Source organism: Daphnia pulicaria, chromosome 3 (assembly GCF_021234035.1).
Source record: "Daphnia pulicaria isolate SC F1-1A chromosome 3, SC_F0-13Bv2, whole genome shotgun sequence".
Classification (NCBI taxonomy): Eukaryota; Metazoa; Arthropoda; class Branchiopoda; order Diplostraca; family Daphniidae; genus Daphnia; species Daphnia pulicaria.
Genome location: NC_060915.1, coordinates 12,307,093 through 12,319,837, shown reverse-complemented (window position 1 = coordinate 12,319,837; position 12,745 = coordinate 12,307,093). Strand labels below are relative to the sequence as shown.

The following is a 12,745-nucleotide window of genomic DNA, read 5'->3' as shown; positions in this document are numbered from 1 at the left end:
TACTGGGCAGCTTCTCGTTCTTGAATTGGACTTTGCACTGCTCATTTTTCATACCGGTCAAAAAGGCGTACCTGAGCACTTCGGATAGCTTGCCGTCATATTTCTGGTATCCCCAGCCCATGGCGATCAAGTCTGCGCCGTCGCTGTTGAAACATTTCGGCACCAAGCAAATGGGGGCAACTTTGGGTGTCATCTCTACGGGACCGTCCAGCGTTAGAACGGCGATGTCATTTTCCTGTGAAATAGACAAGACGAATTTGATTAAATTATTTTTTCCTTTCCGGCAAAAGTTTGTTTTATAGATAAAATGTTGGCCTATTATTTACATCTGTAATGGGGTCATAATCCGGATGAATTTTTATTTTGTAGATGTTTGACGCTTGCTCTGAGTCTTCGAGGTTATCATCGGACTGCTTGGTTATGCCCAATCGGACATTGAATCGTGCAGGATGTACAGGCCTAGAAAACCCGATGGTTATATCATCCCACACTGTTGAATGAAGGCCTTCTATTTGGAACCTACTTGTTGGAATTTTTCTCGGTGACACAGTGAGCCGATGTCAGGACGTGTGTCTTGCTAATGAGAGATCCAGCGCAATGGTAGTAGAACTTGGGGTCGTCGCCGTCCCTGCTTTTGGTCAATCCCACCTGAACGCCAATGGCGAATGAATTGAAATGGTTACACTTGAATCGGTTCATCGACAATTCAGATCAACTTACAATGTATTTCGGATCCGTAAAGGATTCTTTCGAGGACTTGGAGTTGAGGACGGCCTTGTGTGTTTTGAGGCCGGAAGGAGCTTCGTTGCAAGCGCCAACCTTCGGAGTGGTACCCACTTTGCTCAGGTCGGATAGGACATTAGGAGCCACTCGCCCTTCGTTGGTGGAGGAGACGAGGAAGCCTCGCTCGTCAGCCGTGTAGGTGGCACGGATCAGGTTACCATCGGCGTCGACATAACTCCAAGAACCTGCCATGTTGCCATCAGCATCGCGAATGTTGCTGGCGGCCTGGCCGGGGTAAGCGTAGCCGAAATTAGCCCGGCGCTGCTCGTCCAGTGTGTACCATTGATTCCGGGGTGGCGAAACTGAGCCAATGTCGGGCAATGCTCGAAGAGTGCCAATATTTTTAGCTCGAATACTAGCCACAGCCAATAACGACAATACTGCCAATAACATCTACATGCAAGGGATTTTTTTCTATCAGTTTAATTCTTAAGACTTTAATTTATGACTATGATTTAATTCAAAAATATTCTTACCGTTGACTTCATTGTAGTTGCTTCTGGATGAGCAGCTGGACGAAGAAGTTGATTTGTTCCAGGATGGACCCGGCTCTTTTATACTCATCCGCCAGACGGGAATTTGATTGTAGATTCAAGTTTACGTGATTGATCATTTGCCAATAACATGATTCGAGTTTTCGTCTCTATCAATGACCACGCCCAGTGTAATCACGATATCAAAACAATTTAAACATGCAAAACTTCCCTTTACGCGCCGGGTTAGAAACGAGTCAATAACACACTGGACTCGAGCCACTCCCAATAACTTAGGTTATTGTCACTTTACAGTTCCATGTGCTGGACATTGTTAGAGGTTATAGCAAAGTCAACTTTTGTCTTTGCTTGCTTTCATTATTTATTCTTCTCGTCTTGACTTAACCAAATTTGAAATGCAAATTTTTCTTTTGCTGATTAATTTATTTAAAAAAGAAACAAATGAAGAATCCAGGGATAACGAAAATGACCAGCCCGTGCAAAACAGATCCTTTTTTTTCATGTTTTATTCTGCGCTTTCTTGATGTCAATTCTTTGGGAATGAATCCGATTTGCATGCGGAATTGGTAAGCTATAAAATGTGACGTTTTTCTCTTCAAAAATGGCGTAAAATGGGCAACAAGTAGACGAAATGCATCTCATTATCCTTATACTTGTTGTTAGTTGTTTGAACTGGTTTGATGATTTCTTCAATCTCTCCTTGCTGGCAAAACAGAAACACGTTCGCGAACGTGTAAGTTGGCGAAGATTCACCTAGCGACGAATTGACTTGTCAGCGTGACAATAACGGATATTTTTTTCTTATTGATTAACTAATTAATCCAGTTTAGATCTACGTGCAACGGTGCAAGTCTAATAGCAGCTAAAAACGCGAAGGCCTCTAAAGCCATTTATTTTTTAAAATCAATATTTTGTTGGAAATTGCTTTAAAAAAAAATTATATTGATGTTTTTTTAACGTACTATTGTTAATTTTAACGTAATTAATTCGATAATATAATAATTTTAATAATTTAATAATAATATTATTATTTCGATCGATTCAACCGCGAGGCGAGGAAGCAGCAAGTACATTTGGCAATGGCGCTAATCGGCTAATGGCTGCAAAAATTACATAAATTTCATGGTCGGGTTTCTTCATCGTCTCAGATGCTCAGATCCTCAGATCCTCTTACTTTTTACTGACAAAAACCTGTTGAGTAGGTTAATAACTCTTACCAAACTAACCAAAAATAAAAGTAATATGATTATGTGGAATTATGTTAAGAGAAGTAACCAGGCTCAGAGTTGCTAAATTTTGGATCTTGACTAATAATCACCACATAATTAAGCCTCCAGTCTATGCCTGCAATGCATTTACTATTTACTTTTTTCATTATGTGAATTCATCTTTTCTTAGAGAATAGGTTTGATGCCAGAATTAGCAGTCATTCCAACAAGAACAACAAATGCATATTCTGCTTGTGTTGGTAATGGCCTGTCGTCAGAAACAATCTCAGTTTCATCGACAAGGTAATAATTTTGTGCTAACTTTGATTTCATGATCTAGGTACATATTTAAATGATAAATTGCATCTGTGCAAGCTTGTCATGTAGAAATCTTAAATTTTTCTACTTACTTGAAAATTAAGGCTTATCCATGCCCCATCTCATTTCTCTTCTAGTTGTTTCCGTAAATGTTTTCCACAACATTTTCCAATTGGGAATCTGGAGAGACATCTTGAAGAATACCATCGTGAACATTCGTCTGAATGAATTAACGAAAACGCCCTTCCTACCATCTCATCCAACTTTTCTGTAGGAAGGAGGCACTTGTCGAATCGTGGCGGCATAATTTCCCAGAATTCAGGTAGGATAGTGTCATAGTGTGTTTCGCTATTCCCCCTTTATTTGGTATCGTTCATAAATAGTGATTAGTGAGAATGGCGAGTAGTTGTTGGCATAACCTCCGTTCGTCGTATGCTATAAAATCCCGATAAAACTGTTAGGATCTACTTAGCTTTTCAATACAGTTGCATGTTGCATTCAGTATCGACGCCGCATAATAAAACGTTTTAAATCGAATGTTCAGAACATCAACACTAGATGCCGCGTAACGTAATTGCCTGGCTAATTCCCGCAATAGGCTTAGGTTGTTCTCCTGACACTCTAGTTAGGAATCTAAAAAGCTCATCGACCGAAACGTCAATGTTAAAACGAAGGCTTTTTAAACGTAAAATACCAATTTAATAACTTTCCTATAGCGACAATTGAATCAATTCCCGTTGGGCTATATCCGCGTAATCAAAACTACTTAAAGGAATCCGGAAGTCATACGAGTTTCATATAAGAGTTTTGCATTAAAATTCCTAACAAAACGTATAATCGCAACTTGGATTTTTCCGTCTTGTGATATCCTTATAACAACAAACAAGTGGAACTTCCCCTTTCGTATCAATATTTTGTTGTATAACCGCCTAACCGGTCAAACTACATACGGTAATGTGATGACGTAATCCAAGGACGTATCCGCCAGACTATACGAATCAACAACTGTCTGCATTATGACAGCATGATCGATCGTGAGCCATTTATCGGTTCGTAGTAGTAATAAGTTTCCATGTAAAGTGATTTAACATTATAATCAGGTTTAGCTCTTTAATTCTGCTGAAAGGTTGAATTGTATTTTAAATCAGATTTCAATCAACAACGAAACCAACGATTTTGATTAAATACATTTACATAACTGATTGATCAAATAATTAATAATAAAAAAAAACAGCTGCTCCACCACTCCAACTGCTGTTTGGATTCGCATTATCAAAAGTCTAAACGGAATTCCCAACACCAGTCCAAAGTCGCGTCCGGTTTTCCAGTAGGGCCCACGGCCGGGGACGTCATTTATTGGGCGCGGCTCACACTCTACAATTGAGCCATTTCTTCTACCCAAGGTACGAACGACGCCACTTTGGCGTAGACTCCTGGAGTGTCCGAACCGCATACTATACTCGTTTTTATAAAAACAAAAAATGAATAACTTGAAATAACGAATCGAATCTTTCATTTTCTGACGTACCATCTCCGTAGCTGACGATGCCGATCTGCTTGTAACGGCATTTCGTGTCTTCCGGGTATTCAAGGACCAGCGGACCGCCGCTGTCGTTCTATTAGATCCGAATTATTACAAATCTTTAGATTCAATATCAAAATTGTCATAAGTGCCACTTACTTGGCAAGTGTCTCGTCCGTCAGCGTAGGCGCACAAGGCACTGTCGGCCAGGTGTTCATTCTGCACCTTGAATTTGCATCGGTCGTTGTTGACAACCGTCAAGTCGGTGTGCCTGAGAACGTGGGAATTCTTGCCTCCATCCGAAGTGTGTCCCCATCCCATGGCGGTGACCGTTTGGTCGTCACCGTCGAAACACGACGGCACCAGGCAAATGGGCGAAACTTTGTCCGTGTATGTCACGGGCACGTCCAGCGTCAAAATGGCCAAGTCGTTTTCCTTCAAAAAATTGATCAGATCAAATAATACGGATTCTGATTGAGCTTTTCTTTTTTTCTTTGATCAATCATATGAGATGTATAGCTATTCACTTACAATCGACTTCCAGTTGTAATCCTCGTGAATTTTGATTTTGCTGACGCTGTGCGTTTGCTCGGCGTCGTTTTCTTTACTGTTCTGTTTGTGCATGCCGAGTCTGACTTCAAAACGCTTAGGGCTGAGGGCTCTTGACAAATGCGATGGTGATATTCAATTAAAATTAATTCAATTAAGGCCAAGTATTATTTTTGTTGACATTTACTTGGTAGAGTTTACGTGGGTGACGCAGTGAGCCGCTGTCAGGATCTTTGTCGGAGTGATCAGAGACGCACCGCAAACGTGAAAGAACCGACCGTCATTGAGGACTTCTTCAGCCAATCCCACCTGAACTAATGGCATCAAATGGATTGAAAAATGGCCGGATATTGAATCGGTTAAAATGAAGGTCTATTTAACTTACCATGAAAGGATATTGATTCTGGTTGGTTTCTTCACTTCCTACCATCCGGAATTTAGAGTCTTGGTGGGTGGAACGACCAACGGCATTGCAATCGGAAATGATTGGAGCCACTTTAACCGGATCGGATGCAGGAGCAATAGCAGCAACTGCTGGCCCTTCGTTGGTGGATGAAACGAGGAAGCCTTGCTCTCGCCCGGCCGTGTAAGTGGCTCTGATCAGGTTACCATCAGCGTCGACATAACTCCAAGAACCGGCCATGTTTCCATCAGCATCGCGAATGTTGCTGGCGGCCTGGCCGGGGTAGGCGTAGCCGAAATTAGCCTGGCCCTGCCCGTCCTGTGTGTACCATTGCTTCTGGGGTAGCGCAGATGAAGTAATGTCTGGCAACTCTCGTAGAGTACCAATGTTTTTAGCTCGAATACTAGCCACAGCCAGCATGGACAATACCACCAATAACATCTATAATATTATACAAGGATTTTGTAACTTAGCAGTTCATTGGTTTCTTATCAATTTTAAATGTAATTATCAAATACGATTCAAAAATGTGCTTACCGTTAGTTTCATCTGGAGTCGTCTGAAGCTGCTGGAAGAAGAAGCTGATCTGCTCTGTTATCGGCTCGGCTCTTTTATACTCATCCACCAGAGAGGGAAATTTGATTTCAGGTTCTTCTTCGTCGATAATTTCACAACCGTTTTCGACTTTTTCGTCTTTGCTAGTGACAACGCCCAGTGTACACACCATATCCAAACTATTCGAAGATGCAGAACTCCCGCAAGTTGTGCACCCCCCGGTAATAAGCCAACGAGTCAATGACAAACCGGACTCGAGCCACACCAAATAGCTTAGATTATTGTCACTGTACAGTTCCATCCCTGTACTGGACATTTTTAAAGGTTAGAGCAAATTCAACTTGTCCTTGCTTTTATTGTTCGCGCTAATTTTCCGATTATTTATTTATTTGTTAATTGAGACTGGTGTGCAAATTTTTCTTTTGCTGATTTCATTTAAAGAAATGAAGAATTCAGAGATTACGAAATTGACAACCCGGACCCCAATTCTGCTCTATCGTCGTGTCCATTCTTTGGAAATGCATCCGATTTGCATGCGGAATCGACGAGCCACCCAACGTGACGATTGCCATCTTTTCAAAGTTGGCGCAAAATGGTCAAAATGGGCAGACGACAACAGCCAACAACTCGACCGAACTCATCTCATTAACTTTTCCTCTTGTTAGTTGTTTGGACGGGTAATAAGACGATGTTTTTCTTTGCTATTGACATTATTCACAGTGTCAATTCACGTTTTCTTTTGAGAGAAGTTTGGATGCCAGGAACAGGAGTCATCAACAAAGACAATAAATGCCAAATCTTGCTGGTGCTGAATAGTGGCTTGTCAACATTAATCTCAGCTTCATCGACATTGTAATTATTTTGCGCTACCATTATTTTAGTTGTTTATATTAAAATAATGGATAAATTGCATCATCTGTGCAGGTTGTTGTGTAGAATCAATTTTCTGTAGATTTGAAAATTAATGATTGACCCACATCTCATTTCTCTTAGTTTCTTCCGTGAATATTCCCACAACTTTTCCCACTTGGGAATGTGGTGATACATCATCCGTTTCATTGGAGAATATCACCATGTACATTGATCTGAGTGAATTTACAAGGACATCCTTCCTCCCATGGAATCCTAGCAGCAAGCAACATTTCCCAGAGTTCAGGTAAGAACATTTTCCACTTGGTCCTCCTTATAGTTCGTAGCGTACAAAAAGAAAGTGAATAGCTGTCGGCATCATATAATCATCGTTCGATGAAACTGTTTCGATCCAGCTGTCCAATAAATCTGATTTACCTGCATGCAAGATCGACCCTCTGTGCAGAAATCCTGTACCAAAAGTCATACAAATTTCTTAGCAGAGTTTTTGGCATTGAAATGAGTAACAAAACCGCGATCGCAATTTCGATTTTTCCGTTTTGGAATACCCCCAACAGCCCAAAAAAGTGGGAGGATACCATTTCGCCTGAATATCTTGTTGTGATGTAAACCGGTCAAACTACACGTAATGATGATGACGTAATCCAAGGACACGCGAGAGTCTGGTCGCAAGTTCGGTCATTGACTGCTGCCGCCAGACTATAGGAATCAACAACTGTCTGTATTATGACAGCGTGATCGATCGTGAGCCATTTACCGGTCCGTATATAATCAATTTCAACGAAATCAATTTACCATCCCATGAGAGTCAAAACGAGTGATCAGGTTTAGCTTTTTTAATGCTACTGAAAGGTTTCATTTTTATTTTGAATCAGATCTCAATCAACAACGAAACCAACGATTTTGATGAAATACATTTATGTAACTGAATTATCAAATAATTAACAAATAGCTGCTCCTCCACTTCAACTGCTGTTTGGATTCACATTAGTCTAAATTGAATTCCAAACACCCAGTACAAAGTCGCGTTTGTTGTTTTCCAGTAGGGCTCGCCCTGCTGGAGCGTGATTTGGGGCGTGGCTCTCACTCTAATTGGGCGATTTCTTCTATCCAAGGTATGAACAACGCCACTTTGGCGTAGACTCCGGGAATAGCTGAGGGGCATCCTATACTCATTTCCACACACAATCAAATGAATAACTCGGAAACCGAATCGCGCGCAATATTCAAATGTTTTTCAAATAATGCGTTTATTATTACCGGCTCCATAGCTGACGACGCCGATCTGCTTGAAACGGCATTTCCTGTCATCCGGGTATTCAATGACCAGTGGACCGCCGCCGTCGTTCTATTAGGAGATCTGAATTATTACACAAATCCTTCGATGATACAATATATCAAAATTGTCAAGTGCGACTAGACTTACTTGGCAAGTGTCTTGTCCTTTGGCGTAGGCGCACAGCGCACCGTTGGGCATCTCACTTTCTTTCCAGTCGAGTTTGCATCGGTCGTTGTTGACCACCGCCAGGTCGGCGTGCCGGAGAACGTGGGAATTCTTGCCTCCATCCGTAGTGTGTCCCCATCCCATGGCGGTGACCGTTTGGTCGTCACCGTCGAAACATTCCGGCACCAGGCAAATGGGCGACACGTTTTCCGTGTACTTGACGGGTGAGCCCAGCGTCAGAACGGCCAAGTCGTTAATCTTTAAGAAAACATTTATGGCAATACAAAACACGAACAATAACTTGCTGACTGAGCCACTTACAACCGATGTGGGTTCATAATCCTGGTGGATTTTGATTTTGCGGACGCTACGCTTTTGCTCGGCGTCGTTTTTCTTGTCGGTCTGCTTGTGCATGTCGAGTCTGACTTCTAAAAGTTCGGCTGGGAATATCCATTATTTGTTTATCCGTGTTTGAATGGAAAAGAGGCCTTATTATTATTATCGTTATTATTTAGAATATTTACTTGGTGGTGTTCGTGTAGGTGACGCAGTGGGTCGCTGTCAGGCAGAGATGCACCGCAAACGTGAACGTGCGCTTCCTTTTCGGCGTTATAATTAGCCAATCCCACCTGAACAAAAATGGCAGTTGTATTGTAATGGCCAGCAATTTGAATCGACAATGGGTCTGAAAACTTACCATGAAAGGATATTGATTGACGCCAGCTTCTACACTTCCTACCATTCGGAATTTAGGCTCTTGGTGGGTGGAACGACCAACGGCATTGCAATCGGAAATGATTGGAGCCACTTTAACCGGATCGGATGCAGGAGCAATAGCAGCAACTGCTGGCCCTTCGTTGGTGGATGAGACGAGGAAGCCTTGACTTGACCAAATTTGGAATGGAAATTTTTCTTTTGCAGATTCACATTTAAAGAAACGAATAAAGAATTCACAGATATGACGAAATGTACCAGCCCATGCAACCTATCTTTTTCTTAAATAGGGCATTTTTTTAAATTCTGCGCTGTCGTCGTGTCAATTCTTTGGGAATGCACCCGATTTGCATGCGGAATTGGGAAGCCACAATACGTGACGATTGTCTCCCCGAAGATGGCTCAAAATGGGCAACAAGTCGACAAGATGTATCTCATTGACTTTTCCTGTTGATAATTGTTTGGATTAGTTGGCCGCGTTCAGCAGTCTTCTGACTTTGGAAGATATCAGTTGGCGAAGATTCACTTAGCAACGAGATCAGATGACGCGGATCAACTGGATAGTAACTGATTTTCTTCTTCATTCTTTGCCAATGTCTTAACATGCGTTCAGTCGTGATTGATTTGAATTCGATGAAGGATTTTGAGAGATACCCATTTTAATTTTAATTCGATTAGTGTGAGCTATTTGAATTTCACGGGGGCATAGCTCAGTGGTAGAGCATCCGACTGTAGATCGGAATGTCTCCGGTTCAAACCCGGATGCCCCCTGTGTAAGAAAATGATGTAATAAACAGAGCAAAATCAGGACTCCACATTACTCTGCCCATTTGACCGTGAGGGAGCAGAAGTACATTTGGCAATGGCGCTAATGGCTGCAAAAATTACACAAATGTCGTCAGCTGCTCAGATCCTTTTAAGATAAAAACTGGTTATTGCTGTTAACTGATTACTAACCAAACATAAAAATAGTATTATTATGTGGAATTTTGCAAAGAGAAGTAGCCAGGTTCAAGGTTGCTAAATTTTGGATCTTGTCATCTTGACATGTAATTGTAACGTATTGCGAAACGTCACCGAATAAGATGAATTTAAAAAGGGACATAATCTGTATTAATCATATTAGTTTCACATGACTTCATGTGGAGTGCGAGACTTCTCCAGCATGAGACGGGCAAATGCATTCAACAAATAATACAAATAAGGTCAGATATAGGACAGAACAGTGCATAGCCAATTGCTACCAGTGTACAGACGGGGAATAACTCCCAGCGTACTGCCTGAGGCCTCATCTCGCCTGCACAACTAGTGACAACTGACTAAGGAAATGAGTCAGAGAGACTGAGCTCAAGAAGGAGTGAGCCAACACTAGACCGACTGAACGGCCTGGCATTGACTGAAGAAGAACTGCATTGGGTGGGCTTTTATACTAGTTAAGACAGAGTCAAGAGACAAAGGCACATTATTCAATAATAGTCGCCCTGTGTTAAGGGTACCCCCAAGTAAGTTGACGTGTGGAATGACTGCTTGTCAATACTATTCTGGGGTAGGCCTAACACTATGGGAACGTACACATTTACAAACGATTTATGGGTAGCTCTAGTTCTACAGTAGCCACAGTATTACTGGCGCCGGGCGGCGTCAGGTTGCAGCATCATCAGCTGTGCGGAGCAACGCTTCGTTACATCATTCCCCGGACCGTTGGATTACGTCTCGTAATCCCAAAATTCAAAAACTGCACATTACTGACATTGAGATACACATTGGAACATTTAACATTTGAATCGTTTCTTTCCCGTTTCGATTGAATTTGTCATTGAACTTTTTTCACTTTCGATTGCGCTTGATTACTTCGACTGTATTATTACTGATACAGTTTACTCTAAGAAAAATTGTCAGTGTTGAGCGGATCCTCGTCGGTTGGTCTGCCAGGGATGGTCGTGATGCTTGAAGTGTGATAATCGTGATGCTGAATTGGGATGATCGTGATGCTTGAAGTGGGATGGTCGTGATGCTTGAAGTGGGATGGTCGTGCGTGCTGTGTATGGCCGTTCTTTGAGTGGTAGGTGAGCGGTTGCCGGTTGGCCAAGGTTTACCAGTCTCTTGGGAGTGATGAGTTAGATGATCGCTGCCACCAGATGTAACGTATTGCGAAACGTCACCGAATAAGATGAATTTAAAAAGGGACATAATCTGTATTAATCATATTAGTTTCACATGACTTCATGTGGAGTGCGAGACTTCTCCAGCATGAGACGGGCAAATGCATTCAACAAATAATACAAATAAGGTCAGATATAGGACAGAACAGTGCATAGCCAATTGCTACCAGTTTACAGACGGGGAATAACTCCCAGCGTACTGCCTGAGGCCTCATCTCGCCTGCACAACTAGTGACAACTGACTAAGGAAATGAGTCAGAGAGACTGAGCTCAAGAAGGAGTGAGCCAACACTAGACCGACTGAACGGCCTGGCATTGACTGAAGAAGAACTGCATTGGGTGGGCTTTTATACTAGTTAAGACAGAGTCAAGAGACAAAGGCACATTATTCAATAATAGTCGCCCTGTGTTAAGGGTACCCCCAAGTAAGTTGACGTGTGGAATGACTGCTTGTCAATACTATTCTGGGGTAGGCCTAACACTATGGGAACGTACACATTTACAAACGATTTATGGGTAGCTCTAGTTCTACAGTAGCCACAGTATTACTGGCGCCGGGCGGCGTCAGGTTGCAGCATCATCAGCTGTGCGGAGCAACGCTTCGTTACATAATTATCAATTTTATCGTGTAGCTATATACAGTCAATGCTCATCAATGCATGGCTCTCTGGCATGACTTAGCATGCATTTGATATTTACTCTATTCACAATGTAAATTCACCTTTTATTTTGAGTAGATCTTATGCCAGAAATCGTCATCAACAAGAACAATGAATGCAAGTTTTTGCTTGTGCTGGTAATATACTATGGCCTGTCAATAAGACTCGAGAGCAACATGAATCTCAAATTCATCGACAAAGGTAATTATTTTTTGATACCATTATTTCATGATCTTTTGTATATTTAAATGATGAATAACTTGCACCTGAGATCTGAGCACGTTATTATGTAGAAATAGAAATATTTCTATGGATTTGAAAATTAATGTTTTACACCCATCTAATTTCCCTTGGTTGTTTCCCGTAAATATTTTCCATAACTTTTTTCATTTAGGAAGGAATGTAGATAAACATCATCTGACTGATTGGAGAATATCATCGTGTCCATATTCTTCTGAGTGAATTTACGAGGACACCTTTCCTCCCACCTCATCTGACTCCTGCCGATATTTCCCAGAATTCAGGTAGGACATTTTTCGTTTTTTTGCCCATATTTCGTAGCTCGAACATAAATAGTGAATGGTTGACCTCCGTTCTCCTCCGTTCGTCGTATGCTATAAAATCCCAACCAAAATGTTATTATCTCCCTAGCCATTCAATAAAGCTGATTTATCTGCATTCAGGATCGACCGCTTAAGATTCGGGTTGAGCTATCATCCGACCACTTTATACCCATCCGCTGGGCACTAGGATGGCCACAAACGGTACTCTCTGGCATTTCTCCCCATTTTGCTTTCAATTTCGACCCCTTTAAATGCAACAAATCGAGGAGGGGATAGGGAAGTGAAGGTTTCAAAATCAAATTTATGCCAGCAAGTATATAGTATAGGATAGCGACGAAACCAGTTTAATCACTTTCCTATGCCAACAATTAATGCCCATTCGGGTATATCCGCGCAATCGAAAAAGAAGTCACACAATCTTCATTGTAGAGTTTGATATTAAAGAATCAGTAACAACGCCATCGCAATTTCGATTATTCCGTCTTGGAATATCCCCAACAA

At 41.7% G+C, this 12,745-nt stretch overlaps 3 protein-coding genes and 1 non-coding gene across 8 annotated transcripts in view; 1 reads left to right on the top strand and 3 right to left on the bottom strand.

The window, feature by feature from the left end:
- Position 1: 1 nt before the first annotated feature.
- LOC124329450 (venom serine protease 34-like) lies at positions 2-1,271 on the bottom strand (the record flags this gene model as incomplete). Its single annotated transcript, XM_046788510.1, has 5 exons — positions 1,260-1,271; positions 721-1,176; positions 524-648; positions 327-459; positions 2-235 (listed from the first exon to the last, which is right to left on the bottom strand). Coding segments are annotated over exons 1-5 (960 nt in total), but the record flags the coding sequence as incomplete, so codon positions are not given.
- A 2,749-nt stretch (positions 1,272-4,020) lies between these two features.
- The window catches only part of LOC124328534 (trypsin epsilon-like), a 39,901-nt gene continuing 31,176 nt past the window's right edge, over positions 4,021-12,745 (bottom strand). For 2 of the 5 annotated variants that reach the window (XM_046787358.1, XM_046787357.1), the window contains exons 3-9: positions 8,844-9,025; positions 8,736-8,775; positions 5,062-5,143; positions 4,857-4,986; positions 4,485-4,760; positions 4,332-4,419; positions 4,029-4,257 (exon numbers count right to left, since the gene is read on the bottom strand). In XM_046787358.1, coding sequence (XP_046643314.1) covers positions 4,178-4,257; positions 4,332-4,419; positions 4,485-4,760; positions 4,857-4,986; positions 5,062-5,143; positions 8,736-8,775; positions 8,844-9,025 — 878 coding nt within the window. In that variant the 3' untranslated portion in view covers positions 4,029-4,177. Of the gene's footprint in view, positions 4,258-4,331; positions 4,420-4,484; positions 4,761-4,856; positions 4,987-5,061; positions 5,144-8,735; positions 8,776-8,843; positions 9,026-12,745 lie in introns of all 5 variants that reach the window. The other 3 variants (XM_046787359.1, XM_046787360.1, XM_046787356.1) reach the window with 3 other exon arrangements.
- On the bottom strand, positions 5,233-5,733 carry LOC124328586 (cuticle protein 7-like). The gene has a single exon (XM_046787439.1). It carries the CDS (start codon positions 5,716-5,718, stop codon positions 5,251-5,253), a length of 468 nt encoding a protein of 155 aa, XP_046643395.1. The 5' UTR covers positions 5,719-5,733; the 3' UTR covers positions 5,233-5,250.
- Trnay-gua lies at positions 9,560-9,631 on the top strand. Its single transcript has one exon. It is a non-coding gene; the product is annotated as a tRNA-Tyr (tRNA).

Bases quoted from the DNA above. Each gene is read 5' to 3' on its own strand.
- LOC124328586 (XM_046787439.1), bottom strand. From the start codon at position 5,718: ATGTTATTGGTGGTATTGTCCATGCTGGCTGTGGCTAGTATTCGAGCT.